This window comes from Anomaloglossus baeobatrachus, chromosome 1 (genome assembly GCF_048569485.1).
Source record: "Anomaloglossus baeobatrachus isolate aAnoBae1 chromosome 1, aAnoBae1.hap1, whole genome shotgun sequence".
NCBI classification, from domain to species: Eukaryota; Metazoa; Chordata; class Amphibia; order Anura; family Aromobatidae; genus Anomaloglossus; species Anomaloglossus baeobatrachus.
The window spans coordinates 744164619-744192472 of record NC_134353.1 but is presented as its reverse complement, the minus strand read 5'-3'; the positions used below and the strand labels follow the sequence as shown (position 1 = coordinate 744192472).

Here is a 27854-nt window from a genome sequence, read left to right as displayed (position 1 = left end):
TTGCTGAGAAAAAAGCTTTGGGGGGTTTGAGAGAAAGAACCGACTCGGGGGTCGGGTCCGAAATTCTATGTGGTAACCGGAAGGCACAAGGTCTTGCACCCATTTGTTGTCTGAGGCGGCAGCTCAGATGTGATGAAAGAGCCGCAGTCGACCTCCTACAATGAGTGTCTTCCGGGGCGCCGAAGGAGTCATGAGGGGGGAAAAAGTCGTGGACGAGTCTCCCTAGTCCTGGACTGTTTCGGTCTAGGCAGCCATGACGAAGTGGGTTTCGGGGAGAGCTGAGAAGGTCGGTCCCTGCGTAGTCCGCAGCTGGTGGCGGGGACAGCACGGGATGTCGACCACCCAAATGAGTTCCGAAAGGAGCGGAACGAGGACTGTGGACGTCTGGTGAAGGACGTCCTGGACTTCAGCTGGGGAGGAAGGTACTTTTTCCTCCCGTGTGGTCAGAAATGAGCTTGTCCAGACGTTCGCCAAACAGTCTGGAAAAAAGGGAAGGCCCGTGAGAGACTTCTTGGAGGCAGAGTCCGCTCGCCATTGTCTGAGCCAGAGAGCTCTACGGATGGCTATGGTATTTGTGGCGGCAAACGCTGCGCAGGTAGCATCGTCCATGGAGGCCTGCATGAGGTACTCCGCCGCAGCGGCAATTTGAGCTGTTACCTCTGTGAAGGTATGAGTGAACTGGGATTCCTCAAGCGAAGTGTTAAGGGATTCTGCCCAGACCGAGATCGCCTTTGCGACTCACACAGCGGCAAAGGAGGGCGAGAGGGAGGAACCCGCAGCCTCAAAAGCAGAGCGGGCGAGGTGCTCCACCTGTCTGTCGGGTCCTTGATGGAGGAACCATCGGGTAAAGACAGGAGTGTCTTTGTTGTAAGGCGGGAGACCGGGGGGGTTCGACCGAGGGCGGATTGGCCCAGCCCTTAGGGGCAGGTGAGGCAAAAGGGTACCGGGAGTCCATGAGTTTTCGGTTACCGAAGCACCTGTCAGGCTTCTCCCTTTGCTTTGTGAGGATATCCTGAAACTCTGGGTGATCAGCGAAAACCTTTTGGGGTTTCCTTGCCCTCTTAAAGGAGACCACATGGTCAGTGGTAGTGGATGGGGGATCCTCCACATGCAGAGTTTGGTTGATTGCTGCTATAAGGGAGTCTATTGCAGTTTGATCATATGGGGAGGCTAAAACCAAGGAATCCTCTTTGTATAAACAGCATTCTCCCTCCTCCAGCTCTTCAGAAGCCGTGGAGCGTGTGGGAGAGCCTGCCCTGTGTCCCTGCAACCGGTGAAGCATGTGCCCGGATTACCTCAGAAGGATCCTCCATAGGGGTATCCTCAGGCTGCGTTCCGTCCAGGGAGCCAGAAGGGTGTGGAGGACGACATTGCATAGCCAGAACCAGGTTCTGTGACAGTTTTTCCATGAATTGGGACAGAAACTGTGCCCATTCCGGTGGGCTGGGAACCCTAGGCTCTGGGCTGACTGTTGCGGCGGTGGTGGCAGGGGGGTCTTGGGGGGCTATAGGGGCACAGGACTCACAGAGAGAAGAGGTGTGTTTATGTGGTAGCTCAGCGTGGCAGGCAGTGCAGGATAAATAATAGACTATGTGGGCCTTAGCACTCTTAGTGCCCTTAGAATTCTGCATGTTCCTTATAGGAGTATGCCAGGAGGGGGAGCAATGCTCAGCAGAGCTACACAAGTGAAGCAAGCACCTCACCAGAATCAACCGATGGCCCTGTCCTCAGGAAGGATTAAGCTCTATGGAGATCTTCGCACGCTTTCCTGGAGGGGGCGGGGCTTAGCGCTAAAAGAACGTGAAGATGAAGGGAAGGGAGCTTCTGATAGTTTTCCTCCCTCTCCCTCCAGTCAGCACACAGCTGGTCACTGGTGGTTATCAGCTGGCTTTTCTGCTAGAACAAATAAACAGAGCAAATAAACAGTCCCTGAGCCCTGTGCCCTCCCCCTGCCACAGGGAAATTATCTGCAGGACTTTCTGCAAACAGGAGTGACTTCCCCCCTCCTCCAGCCAGCAAGCTAGAGAAAAGTTAACACACTGTGTTCAGGATCCTTGGTGCTCTCCTCCTTGCACTCAGCAAGGGACTTTCTCATAATAAATACTGTAAATGTCCTGGGAGCCTTCCCTGCACCGTCTTTTCTCCTTTTGTCTGGGAAACCAGTCAGGGGGGATCTCACCTTAAAACAAACACTGCTTCAGTCCAGGCAGTGGAAATAGAGTCAGGTTGCTGTGTCCGGTCACACCGGTGCCATATTCAACTCAGAGCCTGCAAAGAGAGGCTGAGGAATTGGTGCCATATTCAACTCAAAGCCTGCAAAGAGGGGCTGAGGAATTGGGCTATAGGGGCACAGGCCTCTACCCTGGGCTTTGGAAAATCGGTGTCTGTGGAACCCGTCGTCCAGCGTCGCAGGAGGGGGTAAGTGGAGGCGACACTCCACGTTCCCGCCTGTTGATGGTAGTGGGAGATCGGTCCCAAAAGGAAACAGTCGCCCTCAAAAAATAAACCTTGAAAAGAAGTGCCTCCTACAGACACTAAGCTAAAACTGAGCTTGCCTGGCTCGGCCAGGGGGTGTATACTGCAGAGGAGGAGCTATGCTTTTGCATCTACTTAGTGTCCTCCTATGGATAGGCAGCATAACACCCATGGTTTTGTGTCCCCCAATGAGGCGTCAGAGAAATACATACACACACACACACACACACACACACACACACACACACACACACACACACAGTATGAATCCACCCCAGGTCAGTACAACTATGTAGCTACCAGACATGTATAGTTTCTTTTATTGAATTAGTGGGAAAAAAATCTCAAGTTTATTAAAAAAAAAAAAAATCCGCTTTTAGCGCAATTTTTCAAGGCTCGTAGTAATTTCATTTTTTGGAATCTGAGGTTGTGTGATTGTTATTTTTTTTGCGCCCTAAGTTGATGGTTTTTTTACGCATATTACTTTTGGGTAGATGCGAGGTTTTGCAAATTATTGAAGTGTTGAGGCCAAAAAATCTCTGCCAAAAACGTAATTCTGGCGGTTTTAATTTTTTTTATCTTTTACGCCGTCTACCAATCGGATTAATATATTTTATAGTTTGCTAGGTCAGACATTTCTGAATGTATTTTTTTAAAAAAAAAAAAACTATTTTCTCACTTATATTTACAAGTCCCCTTAGGGATATTGAAGCTGTACTCATACGCTCGCATGTGCTGTATGGTGCACAGAAACTTCATGACAGACAGGGGGTCATGACAACCTATAGACACCCCATGATCAAATCACAGGGCCGCAGATGGGTGCGGGGAATTACATGCTCTCTGCTGACGTGCGTTAAATCCCGCTGAATGAGATTTGACAGTGGGATTTAACTGGTAACAGCTGCCATTTCCTATCTCAGTAATGGGAAAGTCTTCACTGAATACAGATTTTACCTCAGAATTGAGAATTTTGATAATGACTGATCAACTGTAGTAGAGCAAGAAAAAAATTTCTCTGATATTATAAACTTGCATACTTTCAGGTGTACTATTGATTTATGAAATAAAAATTAAAAACTACTAAAATGCTTTAAGGTAGCGACAGGTCATAATTATAAAAAGTAATGGAGCAACTCTAAGATAAGTGTATATAGGATTGTAACCATCAGTTATGTATATTTTGTTGTTTTACCCCCTTCACCCCTGGACGATTTTCCGCTCTTGTTTTTTGCTCCCCTTCTGAGAGCCATAACTTTTATTCTTCAGTCTGTCAATCTTGCTATACGAGTGCTTGTTATTTTGTGGGACGAGTTGTACTTTTAGATGAAACCAAGAGTTTTACCATATAGTGTACTGGAAAACAATAAAAAAAAAATCGAAGTGCAGAAAAATTGCAAAATAAAGTGCGATTGCACTATTGTTCTTGGGGTATTTTAGTCACCGTGTTTACTATGTGACCACCTTCTACGAACACCAAGCTAAAATTGATCAGTTCCAGTATACACTACTGGGGAGGATATAACTTTTTTATAGCATAGTGTAAGGCTACATGCGCACGCTGCATCTTTTTGTGTTCACACACTGCAGCCAAAACTGCACCTTGTCAGAGAGCCTGGAAATGTCACAAAAAATGCTTGTAATTGTAGGTGCGTTTTTGCTGCCTTTTCGGTGCGTTTTTCACAACATGCGTTTTTGCGACAAATGTTGACAAAAACGCAGCAAGAATGAACATGCTGCATTTTTTTTGTCACAAACTTTTGACAAATATACTTCAATGTGCGCATAGAAAATCTGACTTCTCAGACTTTGCTGGGAAGTCAAATGTCAATGTTCTGACAACAAAACTGCGACAAAAGACGTAGCGTGCCATTGTAGCCTTAGGCTACATGCGCACGCTGCATATTTTTGTGTTCACAAACTGCAGCCAAAATGTAGCCAAACCTGCACCTTGTCAGAGAGAGCCTGGAAATGTCACAAAAAATGCTTGTAATTATAGGTGCGTTTTTGGTGCGTTTTTCACACCATGCGTTTTTGCTTCGTTTTTGTGACAAATGTTGACAAAAACGCAGGAAAAATGAACATGCTGCATTTTTTTTTGTCACAAACTTTTGACAAAACGCTGACATACTGCAATGTGCGCATAGTAAATCTGACTTCTCAGACTTTGCTGGGAAGTCAAATGTTAGAAAGTTCTAACAACAAAACTGCAGCCAAAAACGCAGCAAAAAACGCACCGTGCGCATATAGCCTTAGCCTCCTAGTGGCAGCAGCATACACTTATGGTATCCTATGTCCCCCAATGAAGCGATAGAGAAAACTGATGTGTAGCTGTGATGCCTAAGGACGGTACAAGTTTGCCAACCTGTACACGTTTACTTTTATCTAAGGGGGTTAAAAAAAAAAAAAAAAATTCAGACATTTTTCCAAAAAAAGTGGTGCACTTTTTGCGCCATTTTACACCACCCGTAGCGTTCTCATTTTTCGGGATATGGGGCTCCGTGATTGCTTATTTTTTGTATCTTTAACTGACGTTTTAATGGTACCATGTTGCACAAAATTTATGATCAAAAAACGTAATTTTGGTGTCTGGAATTTTTCTGCCGCTACACCGTTTACTAATTAGGTTAATTGATTTTATATTTTGATCAGAAATTCCTGAACGCGATGATACCAAATGTGTGTATATTTTTTTAACTGTTTAATTTCCAATGGGGGAAAGATTGGTGATTTGAACTTTAAGGGTTTTTTTTTTTTTTAACTAGCTGTATTGCAAATATAAAAATGGCTATTTTTGAGTTTATAAATTATGTTATACTATAACATTGATTAATCAGACAAAGTGTACATGGTTACAAAATCTTGTATATACTTAAGGATTTCTGTGTGTTTGTCTTGAATATACAGACTAACAATATATCCATTTACCTAGCTCAAATACCTGATGTGTATTCTTGGGAGACTTGAATGCTGTGGGTTTATTACCCCATTGTCTGATGTGTGGTGTATCTCTGGTTCATCTATGCCCAATGACTGGCCATCAAAGGGCATGGATCAATAAGACTACAACACATTAAGGGGTGCTTCACACACAGCGAGCTCGCTGCCGAGATCGCTGCTGAGTCACGCTTTTTGTGACGCAGCAGTGACCTCATTAGCGATCTCGCTGTGTGTGACAATGAGCAGCGATCTGGCCCCTGCTGCGAGATCGCTGCTCGTTACACACAGCCCTGGTTCGTTTTCTTCAAAGCCGCTCTCCCGCTGTGACACACAGATCGCTGTGTGTGACAGCGAGAGAGCGACAAATGAAGCGAGCAGGAGCCGGCATCTGACAGCTGAGGTAAGCTGTATCCAAGATAAACATCGGGTAACCAAGGTGGTTACCCGATATTTACCTTAGTTACGAGCCTCTGCAGCTCTCACGCTGCCTGTGCTGCCGGCTCCGGCTCTCTGCACATGTAGCTGCTGTACACATCGGGTTAATTAACCCGATGTGTACAGCAGCTAGGAGAGCAAGGAGCCAGCGCTAAGCAGTGTGCGCGGCTCCCTGCTCTTTGAACATGTAGCTGCATTACATATCGGGTTAATTAACCCGATGTGTACTGTAGCTAGGAGAGCAAGGAGCCAGCGCTCAGTGTGCGCGGCTCCCTGCTCCCTGCACACACAGCTGTGCGCTGGTAACTAATGTAAACATCGGGTATCCATACCCGATGTTTACCTTAGTTACCAGTCTCCGCAGCTTCCAGACGGCAGCTCCGTGCAAGCGCAGCGTCGCTTGCACGTCGCTGCTGGCTGGGGGCTGTTAACTGGTCGCTGGTGAGATCTAGCAAAAACCAAAAAAGATTAAATAGAGGTAGTCATAAACTGAAAGACCACCACTAGAACTACTCTCATAAAAATATATTTTATTAATAAATATTAAAAAAAGAACAAAATGGTGTTCTTCACTTACAATTACCGTACATCAATAAGAAATATATATACAAGTGCGAGTGTAGACCATGGTTACCCCACGCCTAAGCACAGTTGTAGACAGTGGTTTGTAGAGAGGGGGACAGAGGTTAGTACGTCGCTGTCCGACTAGTAGTTGTATAATGTACACTACGCCTACTTCCTTGTTTGTAGATATATATGTTGATTATACTCCACTACAAAGGTATCTAGTTCTTACTGTCCTTGTCAGCCTCCAGCAGGGATAACCACCACCAGAAAAGTGATAAAAGTGCAAACAGATGAACCATAGACAATCAAACAGTGGCAATGCGTTAGCTGTCCAGGGTTCTCATATTAGGCATATATTCCCTAATTAGGATTGCTGGATAATATTAGGTAGGAGCCTGGAGTTCCACTAAACTAATGGATCCCCCTGCTCTCCTGACGCGTTTCACCCCCCCTAACGCAGTAAAAAGGGGATCATCAGAGGATTTTTTGTGTGAGTCACTTCTCAAGAAAGGACACAAGGGACCAGTCCTCTTAATTAGAGTGCTAATAGGTGTTCCCTCTTAGTATGTAGTGATATGAGCGGACCATTCAAATGCCTAGGATAAGGATGACGCTTATTCAGTAGTTGGTCCCTGTATATATAGAGAGGTAATGGTATACACCCTTTCAGTCAACATATAGGCCGTTTATTATCCACTACACTTCTCCAGGAGACGTATGGTCTTATAGTTATAATAGGTTGTGTATTCCTCCCTCCTCTTAATAGAGCCAGAGTGGGTTTTTCAACCATCAGATTACTCCGGGGCTTAAATATATAGAGAAGTAGTGGTATATACCCTTTTAGTCAGTATATAGGCCGTTTTTTATCCACTATCCTTCTCCAAGAGACGTATGGTCCTCTAGTTATAATAGGTTGTGTATTCCTCCCTCCTCTTAATGGAACCAGAGTGGGTTTTTCAACCATCAAATTACTCCGGGACTTGAATATATATTTGATCTCTTTACAGGCAAAAGTATGGAATATGACAGACAATATGTCCTGTAAAGGCTATCAGCGGTGTGTAGGTAAAAAACACACCCTACCCCAGGGATGTAACATGAAGAGTCACTTCCTGCATTTCCTTGGTCCTGGAGCTCTACCAGTAAGGACTGTGAGTCCCGAGTGAAACACACTCTATCACACTGGGAGCTCACACTTCATCCCTGCCGTCCCGGTCTGTGCCTGCTGTCTGTTTGACAGCTCACCAGCGACCATGTAGCGATGCAGCAGCGATCCTGACCAGGTCAGATCGCTGGTCGGATCGCTGCTGCATCGCTAAGTGTGAAGGTACCCTAACTTTAAGGCTTGTAATATTGTTCAAGCCTTTTTAAGATCAGCTGAAGTATAGCACAGACAGAAGCTCGTGTTACCTGTACCGAGATGTCCGGTCAGTGTTGGGATTTCCAGGAGTCCTCTGTCTATGTCATGCTTCTCTGATTCTTAATATTCCAGACAGATGATGTCCAAAGCTCCTTGGTGATGTAAGTATATTTAACTGTACTTAACCTTTGTATGTTCAATATACAAAAGTGTACGCAATATCATATTTTTCCTTTAAGTTTGTATTTCATATTAACCTTTATAATAAAATTACTTATTTGCCTTCTTTAAAGCTGTATCTGAACCTTAGTGTTAAAAATATAGCAAAACACTAGCCCTCCAGGGGACTATAAGGATCAGCAGTCTGATTGATTGTTCATTTCTTTGGATCAGAGCTGCACATCTCTGATCAGCAGAAATGCAACGTTCCTGTTAAAGCCGCTGCGCTGTTGGCTTTAACAATTACTACGACATGATAGCGACAGGAGTCATCACATGACCCGTTGCTACCATGGCAACCATCAGGTTTCCAGGTTTGTATCACAGGGCCTCCGATGGCGGTGGGGAAAGGAGATTTTCTCACCGCAGCCATTTAAATCACCGCAGCCATTTAAATCATGCAGTCTGTGATACAAATGGGATGACTGTATGTGACTGGACTCTAGATAGGTATCCAGTCAAATAGATCGTGATTATGGAAGTCATGCTGCCTAGAGTCAAGTAGCAGAAACTCTAACCTCAAGTAGCAGAAACTCTAACCTCAAGTAGCAGAAACTCTAACCTCAAGTAGCAGAAACTCTAACCTCAAGTAGCAGAAACTCTAACCTCAAGTAGCAGAAACTCTAACCTCAAGTAGCAGAAACTCTAACCTCAAGTAGCAGAAACTCTAACCTCAAGTAACTTTTGAAGACCATGCCATGATCACGAGGAATATATCTGTAACAACATACTGCGCAACTGTGGAGAACACGAGTCAGAAGTAGTAACTGCGCAGCTGCAAGCCTGATCTATTGTATAGCAATCATGTAGTTTAATTTTACTGCGCAGCTGCAACAAAGAAAAAGAATTTTGTTTACTTACCGTAAATTCTTTCTTATAGTTCAGACATGGGAGACCCAGACCATGGGTGTATAGCTTCTGCCTCCGGAGGACACACAAAGTACTACACTAAAAGTGTAGCTCCTCCCTCCGAGCATATACACTCCCCGGATGACAAATCCAACCAGTTTAGTGCAAAAGCTGAAGGAGGACATCCACCCATAAGTAGAGATAGAGTAAAACCCGGAATAACCGGAACCTCTGTCTACAACAACAGCCGGTGAAAACACACGAAACAAGAAAGCTGCCAACAGGCAACAGGGAGGGTGCTGGGTCTCCCATGTCGGAACTATAAGAAAAAGAATTTACGGTAAGTAAACAAAATTCTCTTTTTCTTCATCGTTCCTTATGGGAGACCCAGACCATGGGACGTCTCAAAACAGTCCATGGGTGGGAATAAACAGAAACTGAGAAGTAGGCAAACCTAACTTCACAAATGGGCGACAGCTGTCCGAAGGATGCGTCTGCCCAAGCTCGCATCTGCCGAAGCATGAGCATGCACTTGGTAGTGCTTCGAAAGGGTGTGCAGACTAGACCAAGTGGCAGCCTGACAGACCTGCTGAGCCGTAGCCCAAGAGGCACAGACAGCTCTGGTCGAGTGCGCCTTAATCCCCGGCGGGGGAGGCACCCGAGAACATTGGTAGGCATCGGATATGGCCGACCTAATCCAACGCGCTAGGGTCGGTTTAGAAGCCGAGAGACCCTTGCGCTGACCTGTGGTCAGCACAAAAAGAGGGGTGCACTGCCTAAGAACAGCGGTGCGTGACACATAGATCCGGAGCGTCCGCACCAAATCTAAAGCATGCAACGCTTTCTCAAAGCGATGCACAGGGGCCGAACAAAGGGAAGACAATGAAATGTCCTGGTTAAGGTGGAAAGGAGACACCACCTTAGGGAAAAGGCCCGGAGTCGGACGGAGAACCACCTTGTCTTGGTGAAAAAAACCAAAAAAGGGTGACTCCGAAGAGAGCCCAGTCAAATCAGAGACTCTCCTGAGAGAAATTATGGCCACCAGAAAAACCACTTTTCTGTGAAAGACGAAACAACGAAACCTCCCTAAGAGGCTCAAAGGGGGGTTTCTGTAAGGCCGTGAGGACCAGATTAAGGTCTCAGGGATCCAGAGGCCGCCGGTAAGGCGGAATGATGTGAGATGCGCCCTGCATGAAGGTGCGCACCTGGGCCAGCCGGGCGATACGCCGCTGGAGCAACGCTGACAAAGCCGAGACTTGTCCCTTGAGGGAATTGAGGGACAGTCCTAGCTGCAGACCGGACTGTAGAAAGGACAGGATGGACGGCAAGGAAAAACGGCCAAGGGGCATGGCCGGAAGAACGACACCAGGACAGGAAAATTCTCCAAGTCCTGTGGTAAATCCTGGCCGAGGAAGACTTCCGAGCCTGAGTCATAGTGAAGATGACCTCGGAAGGAATGCCTGAAGCCGTAAGGATTCAGGGCTCAAGAGCCACGCCGTCAATCTGAGAGCCGCAGAATTCTGGCGGAAAAACGGACCCTGTGAGAGAAGGTCTGGCCGGTCCGGGAGACACCTCTACGGACAAACGGAGGCGATCTGGAAACCAAGCTCGCCTGGGCCAGTCTGGGGCGATGAGTACGACCCGACGGCCCTCCATTCTGATCTTGCGGGGGAAACACGTAGGCCAGACGGAACTGGGACCAATCTTGAACCAGCGCGTCCTCTGCCAAGGCCTGAGGATCGTGGGAGCGAGCCACGTAAACCGGGACCTTGTTGTGCCGGGATGCCATTAGATCCACTTCCGGAGTGCCCCGCCTGCGGCAGATTGACCGAAACACTGCCGGATGCAGGGCCCACTCGCCGCTGTCCACGGTTTGACGGCTGAGATAATCTGCCTTCCAGTTTTCAACGCCTGGGATGTGGACTGCGGATATGGTGGACTTGGAGTCCTCCGTCCACTGAAGGAATACGTTGAATTTCCAACATTGCTAGGCGGCTGCGAGTCCCGCCTTGGTGATTGAAGTAGGCAACTGCTATCGCGTTGTCTGACTGGACTCGAATGTGCTTGCCCACCGACAGGTGGAGAGCTAGGAGTACAGCCCTGATTTCCAGCACATTGATTGAGAGGGCTGATTCGGATGGAGTCCAAGTGTCCTGTGCTCGGTGGTGGAGAAACACTGCTCCCCAGCCGGATAGACTGGCATCCGTGGTGAGAATCACCCAGGACGGGGCCAGAAAGGAGCGTCCCTCAGAGAGAGGGGCCGAAGCCACCACTAAAGAGAGCTCCTGGTCTGTGGCGACAGAGCCACCAGCCTGTGCAAGGAAGAGGTCCGCTTGTCCCAACAGCGGAGAATGTCCAGCTGCAGGGGACGCAGATGGGACTGGCAAAGGGAACCGCTTCCATTGACGCCACCATCTGACCCAGCACCTGATGGAATGACGGCGGAGCCTCAGCAGAGAGCGAACCGCCAGATGAAGGGACTGCTGTTTGACTAAGGGCAGCTTCACAAGTGCCCACAGAGTCTCGAATTGCATCCCTAGGGACGCAAGGTCCTGGGTCGGAGTCAGAGTGGACTTGCAAGCGTGGCGAGAGTGAGTGAGACACTCCGCTGAGAGTGAGCGAGACACTCCGCTGACAGTCTGCACTGGATGAAGCCTTACTAGAAGGTCGTCCAGGAAAGGAATCACTACCAACCCCTGGAGGTGCAGAACCGCAACCACTGCTGTCATGACTTTGTGAATACACGAGGGGCTGTGGCGAACCCGAAGGGGAGAGCCACGAATTGGAAATGTTCCTCTCCGATTACAAAACGTAGCCAACGCTGGTGAGAAACTGCGGTTGGCACAAGTAGAAAGACATCTCTGATGTCGATGGATGCTAAGAAATCTCCTTGGGTCATTGACTGATCGCAGAGATTCCATGCAAAAATGCCGCACCTGACATGCTTGTTGAGAAGCTTGAGATCCAGGTCGGAAAGCACCGTCCCTTTCGGGGACTAGGAAGAGATTTGAGTAGAAATCTCAGAACTGTTCCCAGTCGGGAACTGGTACAATTACTCCATTGGCCTGCAAGAATGCCACAGCCTGTGAGAAGGCGGCGGCCTTGGGGCAGGGGGGAGTTGACAGAAAAAATCTGTTTGGCGGGCTGGATAGAATTCTATTCTGTAGCCGTGGGAGATGGTAACCCACACCCACTGATCGAAGACGTGTTGAAACCACACGTCGCCCAAGAGGGAGAGCCTGCCACCGACCAAGGACGTTGCTGGCGCGGCCAGATAATCAAGTGGAGGCTGCCTGGTGGCCGTAGCTCCTGCGGACTTCTGAGGACGCGTCTTCATGCGCCAGCTGGTTTACGGACCTTGGCTGAGTTAGTGGACGAGGCCGAGGGCTTAGAGGACGACCAGTTAGAGGAACGAAAGGAACGAAACCTCATCTGGTTCCTGCCCTGGACAGGTTTCATGGGTTTGTGGCATGGAAGTACTCTTCCTGCCAAAAAACTTCCGTAATAATTTCATCCAGTTGTTCACCGAATAGACTGGTCCCAGCAAAGGGAACCCAGCAAGGAGCTTCTGAAAAGCATCTGCCTTCCACTCTCGAAGCCACAGGAGCCTGCGGATAGCGAGGGAAGTAGCCGAGGCCACCGCAGTGCGGTGACAGAATCCAGCATGGCAGACATGGCCTAGGATGAAAAGACTGAAGCCTGGAAGTTAAGGCAACCACTTCGGGCCTAAAGTCCCTAGGTGAGGGGATGAATCTCCTCCAGAGAAGCAGAGATGGCTTTGAGAGCCCGCACTGCTGCAAAAGATGGGGAGAACGAGGCCCCTGCTGCCTCATATATAGATTTGGCCAGAAGGACAACCTGGCGGACAGTGGGATCCTTAGAGAGGAGCCGTCAGCCACTGATACAACTGTCCGGGCTGAAAGCCTAGACACCGGAGGGTCCGCCCTTGGTGAATGAGCCCACTCCCTGACCACCACTGGTGGGAGGGGGAAACAGTCATCAGAACCACGCTTTGGGAAGCGTCTGTCAGGACAGGCTCTGGGCTTGGACACAGTGGGGTGACAAACTGGAGTGGTTAAGGAACACACTCCTTGTTCTCTTAAGGTATACTAATGCCTTTCTGCCAGAGTGGAATGCACCCCTGATACAGGCTGATTGAAGTCCAGTACATATATAATGGACGCAATCAAATCATTAGCATCTGCGTCACCTTCGGACAGATCAATGTACATGATGTAGCGTTCGAGCCCCTAGTAAAAGCATCCTCCTCGTCCTGCGAGTCGGCTCGTGAATCAGAGCTGCGGGACGAGGAAGGAAAGGGGACCCTGCGACTCCATTTTAGGAGGACGGGGACTGAGACCAGATGAGGAATCCTCTGTGAGCTTTGCTGAGCGAGCCGTAGCAGCAGAAGCGCCCTGAGAAGGGGGCTGATGCATGCTCAGCAGTGTCCGGGACAGCTGTCCCCTGGAGAGAGGGATTCTGCCCAAACCGGGGGATCAGCCACCGGAGCCGGAGCAGCTGGAGGGACCACTGATGAGCTTCCAGGCTGAGAGACCACTATGTTAGAGCAAGCATCACAATGTGGTTATGTGCTCGGTACAGGCAGTACGAGTCTACATGCAGTGCATATTAAGAACAGCCTTGCAGCCTTGCTCTGATGTGAGACATGCTGCAGAAGTGGGGGCTCTGTCCAGAATGACCCCCAGCAGAGTGTATAAACAGAGTATATAAGCAGCTGCACAACCGGAGGTTGTGGCTTGCCAGACCGTTTAACATAGGGACATCTCTGTGCCCTCCAGATCCCCCAGCCCAGGCCTCCATTTGTCACAATGTGGTTAATGCAGACATTGAGAACGCTGAGAAAATGGCGCCGGAGCGAGGAGAGGGGGCGGGGCCTACTCTAAGAGCAGGATCTGGAGGGCAAATGAGGTATACAGGGGAGGGAATCCTTCCTCAGTGAGGAGTGTCCGTTCCCTGTGCTGAACAGCCGCTGGGCGGAGCCACACTGTCCCTCTGCACTGACTGACATGCAGGGGTAGAGAATCGAAACTAGGCCTCAGGCGAAGCCGGGGCCTAGATTTAAACATGCGGCCAGCGTGCAGGCACCATCGGCGCGGTTCTCCAGTGAAAACTGGAGAACCGGCCGGAAATGTTAACACAGTTATAAAACACACTCTCCCCAACATATAAAGTACAAGGGACCCCTGGAAAGACCACTGTCTGTGGCAATAACGTCTCAGTACTTAGCTTGTGAGACGCAGGTGCCAGGTCCCTGGGAGGTGAGCGCTCCGTCCGGCAGGATCCTGAAAAGGGCTGCGGATGGAGACCGGTCTCCTGCAAAGCAGTGAGAACCGTGATGGCTCCCACTTCAAGCCAGAGCCTCAGAGGATGGTGAAGGAGCGCGGCATGTGAAGGCTCCAGCCTTGTAAAATCAACCTTAACAGCACCGCCGACACAGTGGGGTGAGAAGGGACATGCCGGGAGTCCAGATTGGACCCGCTTTTCTTCCAAATCTTTGAAATCAAAAATCAAAAAATCAGAGGATGCATGTGTGTGTGACCTCCTGAACACAAAGCATTGAACTGGTTGGATTTGTCATCCGGGGAGTGTATATGCTCGGAGGGAGGAGCTACACGTTTGAGGTAGTACTTTGTGTGTCCTCCGGAGGCAGAAGCTATACACCCATGGTCTGGGTCTCCCATAAGGAACGATTAAGAAATACGTAGTTATGTATATAAAATGCAGGGGCTGGGTCACAGAGTAAGCCAAAACTTTCCAGAAGGCACTAGTGGACGCACTCCTTCTGTGATGCAGATACCAAAGTATTTTCCTTCTCGCTGACCGAGTCCCTCCAGTTGAGAAGTGATGCTATAATACTTGGTAACGTATTGATGCTTATTTCTCTATATACTATGATTTATATTAATTAAACCAATAGAACGGGGTAATATTGCTTCTGCCATTCCATAATTGATTATCCTGACGTAATAATAAATTGTTACATTTTTGTTTTACCATAAAACTGTATTCAGTGTGCCTAATTTGTATATTAGTGAGCGCTACGTAAGTAAGGGCGTAACTGTCCTGTCACTTTGACGTGGTAAGACAGTCACATTTTGACAGTGCAATCTAAGGGGTTAGCAGGCGCAGGTTGATTGCGGAACCACTCACGCCTGACAGCCACACGTCTGCTGATTTAAACAGCAGACGTGTAGGGATCACCACCAGCTCACCACAGCAGCCAGCGATTACCTCTTCATGATTTAGGATGTACCGGTACGTCCTCAGTCATGAAGGTGTTAAAGCTTACATATGTGGTATCCCGGTAGCCGTTCTACTGCTGCCGAGTTAAACAGTTGTTGCGTGGCAGTAGATCTGTTCCAGTGTGCCAGAATTACTTTGTGCACTGTGAGTCAGGCAGTACGATTTGCACTGTGTTATGTTCATTCACTGAGGATTGTTAAATGTACTTTGCTGCCATCTAATGGTCAATGTATGCGTATGAAAGTCAGGTGTTCATTCTCCTCACAACAAGCTGCCATGGCAACAGCTGGGAGTAGCCTCCACCTCAGTGCTGACAGTCCAGAAAACTGGTTAAAACACGTCTAGTCAGGGGACAGAGAAGAAGCGCCCAGAATCTCTATCACATCCATGCTGAGGGAACATCTTTCTCTCCATATAATCACCTCCACTACAGCCAGGAGAGATAAGGCTGAACATGGGCCGTCCTGCATACTGGTTTTTTATGTGCTTCCAGCCAGAACCAGTGTAACGTGACTTCTATGCCACAAACTCTGTCTGCCCTAGCCCCTGCAATAGGGAACGGTGAGTAGCTTGATACTACTATTGTGTCACCACAGGGAGCCGACCCGTGACGGTCCCTCCTTCAGCGAAGCATTACCTTGACTGTGCATTACATTACCTCCTATAGCAAGTGGGGAGAACTGTACTCCAGCTGCCCTGAGAGGCCTAAGCTTGCTTGTTTCATGAGGAGAAGACACCTACTTTCATAGGCAAAATACTAAATGTACCCTATACAAAGAACTGCTGCCTCTTTGCCTTTAAAAGAGAGACTGTACCCAGTTTCCTTCAGTAAAGTGTTAATGAAGTTCACTCGTGTCTGGCTGCTTGTAACTGCACAAATATCATGGGCGCTCCAACATCTGCACCCAGACACCACCTCCATAGGAGCGCCCCTATTGACAATTGTGGACACAAGGGAAGCATTTAGGGGTCCAAGAGACCCACTTCAGCTACCGTGACAGTACCATCTGCTGCCAGCAGAACTACATATCCCAGCTGGCCCCTCAGCAACATCTGGTGCCTCCCAAGTGGGTCACTGCACATATATGACAAACTGTAAACCCTTTCTCCCCTTTCCCATAAATGTTTAACAGCTATATCCATACCAGATGCTATGTCCATGTCGACTGATGACTGCCCTTGGCCATTTCCAGACATTTTTTGTCTTTTTCGCTCAGAGCTTGATTGAGGTGATGATCTTTTCTGGGCTGTATTATCTTTTGGCTGTGATAAAAAGATATTTTATTATGGCTTCTGTGGTCACAAAAGTGTGAAGTGCAAAACTGATTGGCGCATGGAACAGCATGCCCTAGTTTTATTTGCAGTCAATAACTGAGTAGTAGAAGGACATTGGCATTTAAGCAGCTGGCTGAGCTCTGCTCTGCTTGCTGCTGTTCGAGGCAGATGATGACTGTGTAACACAGCCATCATTTGTTGCGAATGAAGCAGACTCAACTCCTGAAGCTGCATCAAATACAGGCGACCCGACAAGACATAATAGCTGGGAAGGAGTTCTACTAAAACATTTATACAGCCATATGCACATTAACTCCAACGTGTACTTACATCAGGGAAATTAGACCACAAATAATTTGCCAAGACTTCTTTTTGATGTTCTGGTTGCATTGGGATTGACCCGAAATTCCTCCAGTCCTGAGGGAAGTAGAAAGTGGAAGTGCGGGGGGAGAATGAAGCAAAGAACAGTTTCAATCCAAAATATTTAAAAAGGTGAAAATAATTAAAATAAATAAATAAATCAGGTTTTATGATAATACTATGAAAACCGCAAATATACAAGGTGTCTGCAATCAATTAAAAAAAAAAAGATATAAAAAAAGGTGCTCTAATAGGCCGAGTATATGAATATTATTGTTTTTTTAGGTTAGCTGGCAATTGTGCGATCCCCTGGGAGCCCTGAACAAGCAAGGGGGGGGACCGTGTTGTCGAAATCAGAGAGGCAGCAAATGTAAGACTCTGGTCTGCAGCACGGTCTAGATGACTTCTTTGCAGGCTGTTTGTGGATAAAGTATAAGGCTATGTGCCCACGGGAGCTCGTACCTGCGGATATATCCGCAGGTACGGCCGCAGGTTTACCGCAGCTGCTCGCCGGCATCCGCAGCTATTTTTAGCTGCGGTAGTACAGCGAAATAGCTGCGGTAAACCTGCGGATATTCATGCGATTTACCTGCGGACGTCCCGGCCTCTATCTCCATAATGGAAGGCCAGGATTTCCGCAGGTAATTCCGCAGGAATAATTGACATGCAGTTACGTGCGGCTGCGGGACATCCGCAGCATATTCTGCAGCTGCATATTCCGCAGCGTGGACACAGACACTCCCCATGTCCCATAGGATAACATGGGGAGTGTCTGTACTTGATGAAACCTGCGAATTTTTCTGGAAAATCCAGATAAATCCGCAGGTTTTCGGCGGCAAAATCCGCAGAAGCAAGCTCCCGTGGGCACATATCCTAATTCTTCTTAGTAAACAGATATGCATTACACTTTTTAAAAACTAACCAGTTTTTAACCCTGACACAGGGTTTTCGTAAAACACAGGTTTTGTATATTTCTTTATGTTTTGAACTTAATGAAAGTGAATGGTTTTTAATAATACAGGTCCTTTTAATAAAAGGAGAAATATGTTACCACCACAACGGTCTGGAAAGAAGAAATAGTGATGACAGCACTATACACCAGAGTCTCCCACATGCTAATGTTTATCTGTGATTTACAATTAATCAGTTACTGTCACAAACTCATGCAGCTCATTCACATACTATAGAAACAATCCACAAACATTTCTGGATATGTTCAGCAGTTTCACTAACGTATTAAATCCACACATATCAGGATGTAAAGCCAAATTCTAGTTGCTTATTGTGTGACTAGCTAAACGACTGGGTAGTCCGAGGGGAAATGAAAAATATGCATCAGATTAAAAAAATAAAAAATACCACTGACATCTGAGACTCCAGGCAAAGATGGTGTATTAAAGCCAGGAAAGCTGATTAATTTAGATACATCGTAAGATACTTTATTCTTTTTTGACAATCCATCTTCTACAATCTCTCCATCACTAGAATCTACATAACAAAACATTCAAGTTAAATTTCACAACAGAAGAATTGTTCAACAGGTAGAAAGCAAACGATTATCCAGAAAACAAAGTATATATACATATCGATACGATGATTGCATACCTTTTCCATCATAAAGACAAAGCCCAGAATTCTCCAGCTCAGCATCTTTCAGCCAACCTGGAGGGTAACCTAGCTGACGCATTCGATATATAAATGGAGGAAGATGTCTGTCGGAAATTCCAAGAGCCTCTTGCAGCTCCTCACTATGTATGACAAGAGTTTTGGAGGGGAAAAAAAACAATAAGACAAAAAAAATAATAATTTGTATCTATATAAATATCTATTGATATACATCCACACATGTGCACATCTACAGCCCTCATATGAAGGTGGGGGGAAATAAATAATATAATTTTTATTTTTTTCATATATTTTCAAACTGTAAATCCATCTTCATGACCCTTTCACGACTAGGCAACTTTACAGATTTGTGCTTTGTTTTTATTTTCTCTGTCAACGCAGCCATATAAGGGCTTGTTTGCTTGGAGGATTATATAAAGTGTAGTGCGATAACTTTCTTGCCATAAAATGTACACAAATTTATAAGCGCTATAGCTATCTAAACACACACACACACAGTTTTTGTCTCCATTTTCAGAGACATGTAGCAGAGCTGCTTTATCGATGGAGCAGAGTGAGGGCTGTATGGAGAGCTGACTGTTGAGATCTTCTTGAAGTACGGTAATTGAAAGAAAAAGAAAAAAAAAAAAAAAAAGATTGACAGATCCTGGATATTTTTTTTATTTCATCTTCCCTTGGCTCTTATGGCAACCTTTCAGCGATGAACGCTATAATGGTCATGTCATGCAATTGCACCACTTACATGCTGCTGTCACATTGAAAGCTGCACATAAACGGTTGAACAGCAGCAGAGTTAGTTGTGATCACTGCAGTTAGAGGTAAGTGCTTTGTGGCAAAGCAAACCCAGCTCCACATACCATATATATATCCATCCAGCTTGTAATGTATGTTATTTTTTCAGGTAGAAGGATCACACCAGTCACGGCTCAATTACCATTGAGTGCTAAAAACAGTGCTCCTTGTAAGGCTGGATTCAGACGTCTGTATATGGACTGCAATGTGCAGACTGACTGTCCTCTGCCCTGAACTAATAACCTCATAGGCATATACAATGCTAGGAGTTCCGGTAAGGAGACCTGCAGTAGGTCTGAGTATCTTGGTCTGTTAGAAGACCTTGACAGTCGGATGTCTGAATCCAGCATAAATGGAGCTAAACTAGCACCGAATGACCATGCTCATTTGGGACGAAAACTGGTGGAAATACAGTAAAGAGAAATTTGATCTGCACATTTTCCATGATCTTCTCATATCTCACTATAAAGTGATTAGAAAATGGTTAATACATTTTAACTGTAAATCCCAATAAACCTACCTAATAATCCCAGGCTTATACTTTCCAAATCTTTCTGCTACCTCCTCAACATGATAACGTTGCTGGTAATTCTGGTTGCCAGATTCCGCACAGGCGTCATTAAACTCTTTTCGTTTCATGCTAATATGCGCAAGATCCCGAGGCTGAAAATAACAATATAGTGAATCAGACAACCACACACCATGGAAATTAAATTGAATTACTTATTTTGATATTTAAACGCACTGTAAAATCTCTTTCTTGCTGAATATATTAAGAGACACAGCACCGTAGGTATAAGCCCTGGCACTAGATAGAGTGCTGGCTCTGTGTGGTGAGCTATGCCCCTTTGTCTACAGCAAGTAAAAAACAGGAAACAACATGATCTACACAAGGGAACAACGCCTCAAGGTGACCAGACCGGACTCCTGACGATAACAAAAGTCAACACAGGTGAATAGTGGCCCACAATGTAGTCAACGAAATTTTACTGAGAGTTCAAAACACAATTTTGTTAGTAACACTGAAGGACACAGTAACATGGGATGTCCTACAACAGTTTAAATGGGTGAGAAACATAACCCTGGTCTTTAGTACCCAAAAAAGCAGAGAATTTCTCAGCTTCCACATTTGCAGTCCTTCCACTAGAAAATGGTTGTTTGAAGAACTACACACCCTTGACCTGCCCAGCAAAGATCACAAAGAGAACTAGAACGCTGAAAGGCTAAAGTTTTTGAGATCTAGCCTTTAATGGCTCTGCCAGATACAGACAATAAAAGAGGTCACTCCTGGAAATGGGAGGTGGAAGTGCCGAAGAAAAGAACAATGTTCTTATTCACAGTGTACATATTCTTGTAAACCTGGCGTCAGCCTTCTACTTAAATAAGACCATCTTGTCCTGATCAAAAACAAGAGCCTTTAAGAAATTGCAATATGCTACACACCCTGTGAATCAATCGCCAGAAATGCATTCAGGAAATAAAATGTTTAGAAAGTACTGAACAGAGACTTAACATGACTCTAGAAGCGCAGATCGCACAAGGTTGAGGTGTAAAGGTTTCACTATATGGTTGGTGAAATGGGATACTGGAAGAAAGTATCTGTGTATCTTTCATGTGTGGGCTTACTCACAATTTTGCCTAAAAGCCCTGCCATGAATAAAAGAATGGAATCTAAAACATCATCCAGAGCAAATTCTCTCAACAACCCAGGAAAAATTTACATATGAACAGTGTGTTTACTAGCACGATCGAGCACCATATCACAAGGCAAAAAGTGATTCCAAAGTTAAAGAACAATTAAAAAAAAAAAAAAAAAAAATGGGTCCATGGCTAGAAGCATGCCCATGTCTCAATCCCATTGAGAACTTGTGATCAAGCCTCAAAAAAAAGAGAATTTTGTTTACTTACCGTAAATTCTTTTTCTTATAGTTCCGACATGGGAGATCCAAACCATGGGTGTATAGCTTCTGCCTCCGGAGGACACACAAAGTACTACACTCAAACGTGTAGCTCCTCCCTCCGGGCTATATACACCCCCTGGATGACAATCTACCCAGTTCAGTGCAAAAGCTGAAGGAGGACATCCACCCATAAGTAGAGAGAGTAAAACTCGGAATAACCGGAACTCTGTCTACTAACAACAGCCGGTGAAACACACGGAACAAAAAAAACTGCCAACAGGCAACAGGGAGGGTGCTGGGTCTCCCATGTCGGAACTATAAGAAAAAGAATTTACGGTAAGGAAACAAAATTCTCTTTTTCTTTATCGTTCCTTCCATGGGAGACCCAAACCATGGGACGTTCCAAAGCAGTCCATGGGTGGGAATAAACCAAACTGAGAAGTAGGCAAAACCTAACTTCACAAATGGGCGACAGCCGCCTGAAGAATGCGTCTGCCCAAGCTCGCATCTGCCGAAGCATGAGCATGCACTTGGTAGTGCTTCGAAAAAGTGTGCAGACTGGACCACGAGGCCGCCTGACAAACCTGCTGAGCCGTAGCCTGGTGCCTGAAAGCCCAGGAGGCACCGACAGCTCTGGTCGAGTGCGCCTTAATCCCTGGCGGGGGAGGCACCTGAGAGCACTGGTAGGCATCGGTGATAGCCGACCTGAGCCAACGAGCTAGAGTCGGTTTAGAAGCAGCGAGACCCTTGCGCTGACCAGTGGTTAGCACAAAAAGTGAGGTGCACCGCCTAAAAACGGCGGTGCGTGACACATAGATTCGGAGCGCCCGCACCAAATCCAAGGTATGCAACGCCTTTTCAAAGCGATGCACAGGGGCCGGACAAAGAAGGCAATGAAATGTCCTGGTTAAGGTGGAAAGGAGACACCACCTTAGGGAGAAAATCCGGAGTCGGACGAAGAACCACCTTGTCTTGGTGAAACACCAAAAAGGGGGATTCCGAAGAGAGCGCAGCCAAATCAGAAACTCTCCTGAGGGAAGTTATGGCTACTAGAAAAACAACTTTCTGTGAAAGTCTAAACAAGGGGACCTCCCTGAGAGGCTCAAAGGGGGGTTTCTGTAAGGCCGTGAGGACCAGATTAAGGTCCCAGGGATCCAAGGGCCGCCGGTAAGGAGGAATGATGTGAGATGCGCCCTGCATGAAGGTGCGCACCTGAGCCAGTCGGGCGATACGCCGCTGGAACAATACCGACAGAGCCGACACCTGTCCCTTGAGGGAATTGAGGGACAGTCCTAACTGTAGACCGGACTGTAGAAAAGACAGGATGGTCGGCAAGGAGAATGGCCAAGGAGCATGGTCGGAAGAGCGACACCAGGACAGGAAAATCCTCCAAGTCCTGTGGTAAATCTTGGCCGAGGAAGACTTCCGAGCCTGAGTCATGGTGGAGATGACCTCAGAGGGAATGCCTGAAGCCGTCAGGATCCAGGACTCAAGAGCCACGCCGTCAATCTGAGAGCCGCAGAATTCTGGCGGAAGAACGGACCTTGAGAGAGAAGGTCTGGGCGGTCCGGGAGATGCCACGGCACCTCTACGGACAGACGGAGCAGGTCTGGGTACCAAGCTCGCCTGGGCCAGTCCGGAGCAATCAGTATGACTCGACGGCCCTCCATTCTGATCTTGCGCAGAACCCTGGGCAAGAGCGCCAGAGGGGGAAACACATAGGCCAGACGGAACTGAGACCAATCTTGAACCAGTGCGTCTGCTGCGAAGGCTTGAGGATCGTGGGAGCAAGCCACGTAAACCGGAACCTTGTTGTTGTGCCGGGATTCAAATCTTTAAAATTAAAATAAAAATGAAAAAAAAAATAATCAGAAAATGCAAGTGTGTGTGATCCTCCTGGAACACAAAGCATTGAACTGGGTAGATTGTCATCCAGGGGGTGTATATAGCCCGGAGGGAGGAGCTACACGTTTGAGTGTAGTACTTTGTGTGTCCTCCGGAGGCAGAAGCTATACACCCATGGTTTGGGTCTCCCATAAGGAACGATAAAGAAAGCAGGTGGATAAACAAACACAAAAATTAGATACGCTCCTAGCACGGATTAGACAAGAATGGGTTGCCTGTCAGGATTTGGCTGAGAAGCGGATATGCAGCATGTCAGAGCGAATTGCAAATGTCTAGAAAAATAAGTATCACTGTAAATCGAATTTTCGCATAAACTTCACGTATTTGTCAACAAAATGTTTAAAAAGAAGGGAATTTTGTTTACTTACCGTAAATTCCTTTTCTTCTAGCTCCAATTGGGAGACCCAGACAATTGGGGTGTATAGCTACTGCCTCCGGAGGCCGCACAAAGTACTACACTTAAAAGTGTAAGGCCCCTCCCCTTCTGGCTATACACCCCCCCGTGGGATCACGGGTTCCTCAGTTTTAGTGCAAAAGCAAGAAGGAGGAAAGCCAATAACTGTTTCAAAAACAAATTCAATCCGATAAACAACATCGGAGAACTGAACTTATTAACATGAACAACATGTGCACCCGAAAAACAAAATCCCTAAGAAAAAACAGGGCGGGTGCTGGGTCTCCCAATTGGAGCTAGAAGAAAAGGAATTTACGGTAAGTAAACAAAATTCCCTTCTTCTTTGTCGCTCCTAATTGGGAGACCCAGACAATTGGGACGTCCAAAAGCAGTCCCTGGGTGGGTAAAAGAATACCTCGTGATAGGGCTGTCAAGCAGACCTTTCCTACAGGTGGGCCACCGCCGCCTGAAGGACTTGTCTACCTAGGCCGGCATCCGCCGAAGCGAAGGTATGCACCTGATAATGTTTGGTAAAAGTGTGCAGACTCGACCAGGTAGCCGCCTGGCACACCTGCTGAGCCGTAGCCTAATGCCGTAATGCCCAGGACGCACCCACGGCTCTGGTAGAATGGGCCTTCAGTCCAGATGGACTCGGAAGCCCAGCAGAACGGTAGGTGTGAAGAATTGGTTCCTTGATCCACCGCGCAAGGGTGGATTTGGAAGCTTGCGACCCTTTACGCTGACCAGCGACCAGGATAAAGAGTGCATCCGAGCGGCGCAGGGGCGCCGTGCGGGAAATGTAGATCCTGAGTGCTCTCACCAGGTCCAACAAATGCAAACCCTTTTCGAATTGGTGAACTGGATGCGGACACAAAGACGGTAAAGTGATATCCTGATTGAGATGAAAGGAAGATACCACCTTGGGAAGAAACTCTGGAATTGGACGCAGAACTACCTTGTCCTGGAAGGGAGATTTGCAAGATAACGCCGCCAGCTCGGACACTCTCCGAAGAGACGTGACCGCCACTAGAAAAGCCACTTTCTGTGAAAGCCGAGAAAAGGAAATCTCCTTCATAGGCTCGAAAGGCGGCTTCTGGAGAGCAATTAGAACCTTGTTCAGATCCCAGGGCTCCAACGGCCGCTTGTAAGGAGGGACGATATGACAGACTCCTTGCAGGAACGTGCGTACCTTAGGAAGTCGCGCTAGGCGTTTCTGAAAAAATACGGATAGCGCGGAGACTTGACCTTTAAGGGAGCTAAGCGACAAACCTTTTTCCAACCCAGACTGCAGGAAGGAAAGAAAAATAGGCAATGCAAATGGCCAGGGAGAAACTCCCTGGGCAGAGCACCAAGATAGGAATATCTTCCACGTCCTGTGGTAGATCTTGGCGGAGGATGGTTTCCTAGCCTATCTCATGGTGGCAACCACCTCATGAGATAAACCTGAGGCCCCTAGGATCCAGGACTCAATGGCCACACAGTCAGGTTCAGGGCCGCAGAATTCAGATGGAAAAACGGCCCTTGAGACAGCAAGTCTGGACGGTCTGGTAGCGCCCACGGTTGGCCTACCGTGAGGTGCCACAGATCCGGGTACCACGACCTCCTTGGCCAGTCTGGAGCGACGAGAATGGCGCGGCGGCAGTCGGACCTGATCTTTCGGAGCACTCTGGGCAACAGTGCCAGAGGTGGGAACACATAAGGTAGCCGGAACTGTGACCAATCTTGAACTAAGGCGTCTGCCGCCCAAGCTCGGTGATCGTGAGATCGTGCCATGAAAACCGGGACCTTGTTGTTGTGTCGTGACGCCATCAGGTCGACGTCCGGCATCCCCCAGCGGCGACAGATCTCCTGAAACACGTCCGGGTGAAGGGACCATTCCCCTGCGTCCATGCCCTGGCGACTGAGAAAATCTGCTTCCCAGTTTTCCACGCCTGGGATGTGAACTGCGGATATGGTGGATGCTGTGTCTTCCACCCACGACAGAATCCGCCTTACTTCCTGGAAGGCTTGCCGACTGCGTGTTCCCCCTTGGTGGTTGATGTACGCCACCGCCGTGGAATTGTCCGACTGAATTCGGATCTGCTTGCCTTCCAGCCACTGTTGGAAGGCTTGCAGGGCAAGATAGACTGCTCTGATTTCCAGAACATTGATCTGAAGGGTGGACTCTTTCCGAGTCCACGTACCCTGAGCCCTGTGGTGAAGAAACACTGCTCCCCACCCTGATAGGCTCGCATCTGTCGTGACTACCGCCCAGGATGGGGGTAGGAACGACCTTCCTTTTGACAAAGAGGTGGGAAGAAGCCACCACCGGAAAGAATCCTTGGCTGTCTGAGAGAGGGAAACATCCCTGTCGAGGGACGTCGACTTCCCGTCCCATTGGCGGAGAATGTCCCATTGTAGAGGACGCAGATGAAACTGCGCGAAAGGGACTGCTTCCATTGCTGCCACCATTTTCCCTAGGAAATGCATGAGGCGCCTCAAGGTGTGCGACTGGCCCTGAAGGAGAGATTGCACCCCTGTCTGCAGCGAGCACTGCTTGTCCAGTGGAAGTTTCACTATCGCTGAGAGAGTATGAAACTCCATGCCAAGATATGTTAGTGATTGGGTCGGGGTTAGATTTGACTTTGCAAAGTTGATAATCCACCCGAAACTCTGGAGAGTCTTCAGTGCCACGTTCAAACTGTGTTGGCATGCCTCTTGAGAGGGTGCCTTGATAAGTAGATCGTCCAAATACGGAATCACAGAGTGACCCTGCGAGTGCAGGACTGCTACTACTGCAGCCATGACCTTGGTGAAGACCCGAGGGGCTGTCGCCAGCCCGAAAGGTAGCGCTACGAACTGCAGGTGTTCGCTTCCTATAACGAAGCGTAGAAAAACGCTGATGCTCTGGCGCAATCGGCACGTGGAGATAAGCATCCTTGATGTCTATTGATGCTAGGAAATCTCCTTGAGACATTGAGGCGATGACGGAGCGGAGAGATTCCATCCGGAACCTCCTGGTTTTTAAGTGTTTGTTGAGCAACTTTAGATCCAGGACGGGACGAAACGACCCGTCCTTCTTTGGCACCACAAACAAATTGGAGTAAAAACCGTGACCTTGTTCCTGAAGAGGAACGGAAGTCACCACTCCTTCCGCCTTTAGAGCGGCCACCGCCTGCAGCAGAGCATCGGCCCGGTCGGGCGGTGGAGAAGTTCTGAAGAAACGAGTTGGAGGACGAGAGCTGAACTCTATCCTGTACCCGTGAGACAGAATATCTCTCACCCAACGGTCTTTGACCTGTGACAGCCAAATGTCGCCAAAGCGGGAGAGCCTGCCACCGACCGAGGATGCGGAAAGAGGAGACTGAGAGTCATGAGGAAGCCGTCTTGGTGACGGTTCTTCCTGCTGTCTTTTTTGGGCGTGATTGAGTCCGCCAAGAATCTGAGCCTCTCTGATCCTTTTGAGTCCTCTTAGACGAGGAGAATTGGGACCTGCCTGAGCCTCGAAAGGACCGAAAACCAGACTGACCCCTCCTTTGTTGGGGTTTGTTTTGTCTGTGTTGAGGTAAGGACGAATCCTTACCCTTGGAGTGTTTAATGATTTCATCCAAACGCTCACCAAACAATCGGTCACGAGAAAAAGGCAAACTGGTTAAGCACTTCTTGGAAGCAGAATCTGCCTTCCATTCCCTCAACCACAAGGCTCTGCGTAAAACTATGGAGTTGGCTGACGCCACCGCCGTACGGCTCGTAGAGTCTAGGACAGCATTAATCGCGTAAGACGCGAATGCAGACATCTGAGAGGTCAATGGTGCCACCTGCGGAGCAGATGTATGTGTGACAGTGTCGACTTGTGTAAGCCCAGCTGAAATAGCTTGGAGTGCCCATACGGCTGCGAATGCTGGCGCCAACGACGCTCCAATAGCTTCATAGATGGATTTCAACCAGAGCTCCATCTGTCTGTCAGTGGCATCTTTAAGTGCCGCTCCATCTTCCACTGCAACTAAGGATCTAGCCGCAAGCCTGGAGATTGGAGGGTCCACCTTGGGACACTGGGTCCAGCCCTTGACCACGTCAGGGGGAAAAGGATAGCGTGTATCTTTAAGCCGTTTGGAAAACCGCTTATCGGGATAAGCGTGGTGTTTCTGGATTGCATCTCTAAAGTCAGAGTGGTCCAGAAAAGAGCTTAATTTACGCTTGGGATATCTGAAATGGAATTTCTCATGCTGTGAAGCTGACTCCTCCTCAGGAGGAGCTGGCGGAGAAATATCTAACATCTTATTGATGGACGCTATAAGATCATTCACTATGGCGTCACCATCCGGTGTATCCAGATTGAGAGCGGTCCCAGGATCAGAATCCTGATCAGTTACATCCGCCTCATCACCCATAGATTCATCCCGCTGGGATCCTGACCAGTGAGACGAAGTTGAGGGCCCCTCATAGCGAGCCCGCTTAGGCTGTCTGGGACTGTCGTCCGAGTCAGAGCCGTCACCCTGGGGTGCATGTGACA

General features: G+C 47.8%; 1 protein-coding gene across 1 annotated transcript in view; it reads right to left on the bottom strand.

The window, feature by feature from the left end:
* Window positions 1-27854, bottom strand: part of ZCCHC8 (zinc finger CCHC-type containing 8) — a 167775-nt gene that overhangs the window by 7219 nt on the left and 132702 nt on the right. Inside the window, exons 9-13 of the mRNA XM_075323130.1 lie at window positions 19683-19825; window positions 18350-18492; window positions 18111-18232; window positions 16715-16801; window positions 16255-16372 (exon numbers count right to left, since the gene is read on the bottom strand). Coding sequence (XP_075179245.1) covers window positions 16255-16372; window positions 16715-16801; window positions 18111-18232; window positions 18350-18492; window positions 19683-19825 — 613 coding nt within the window. The remainder of the gene's footprint in view (window positions 1-16254; window positions 16373-16714; window positions 16802-18110; window positions 18233-18349; window positions 18493-19682; window positions 19826-27854) is intronic.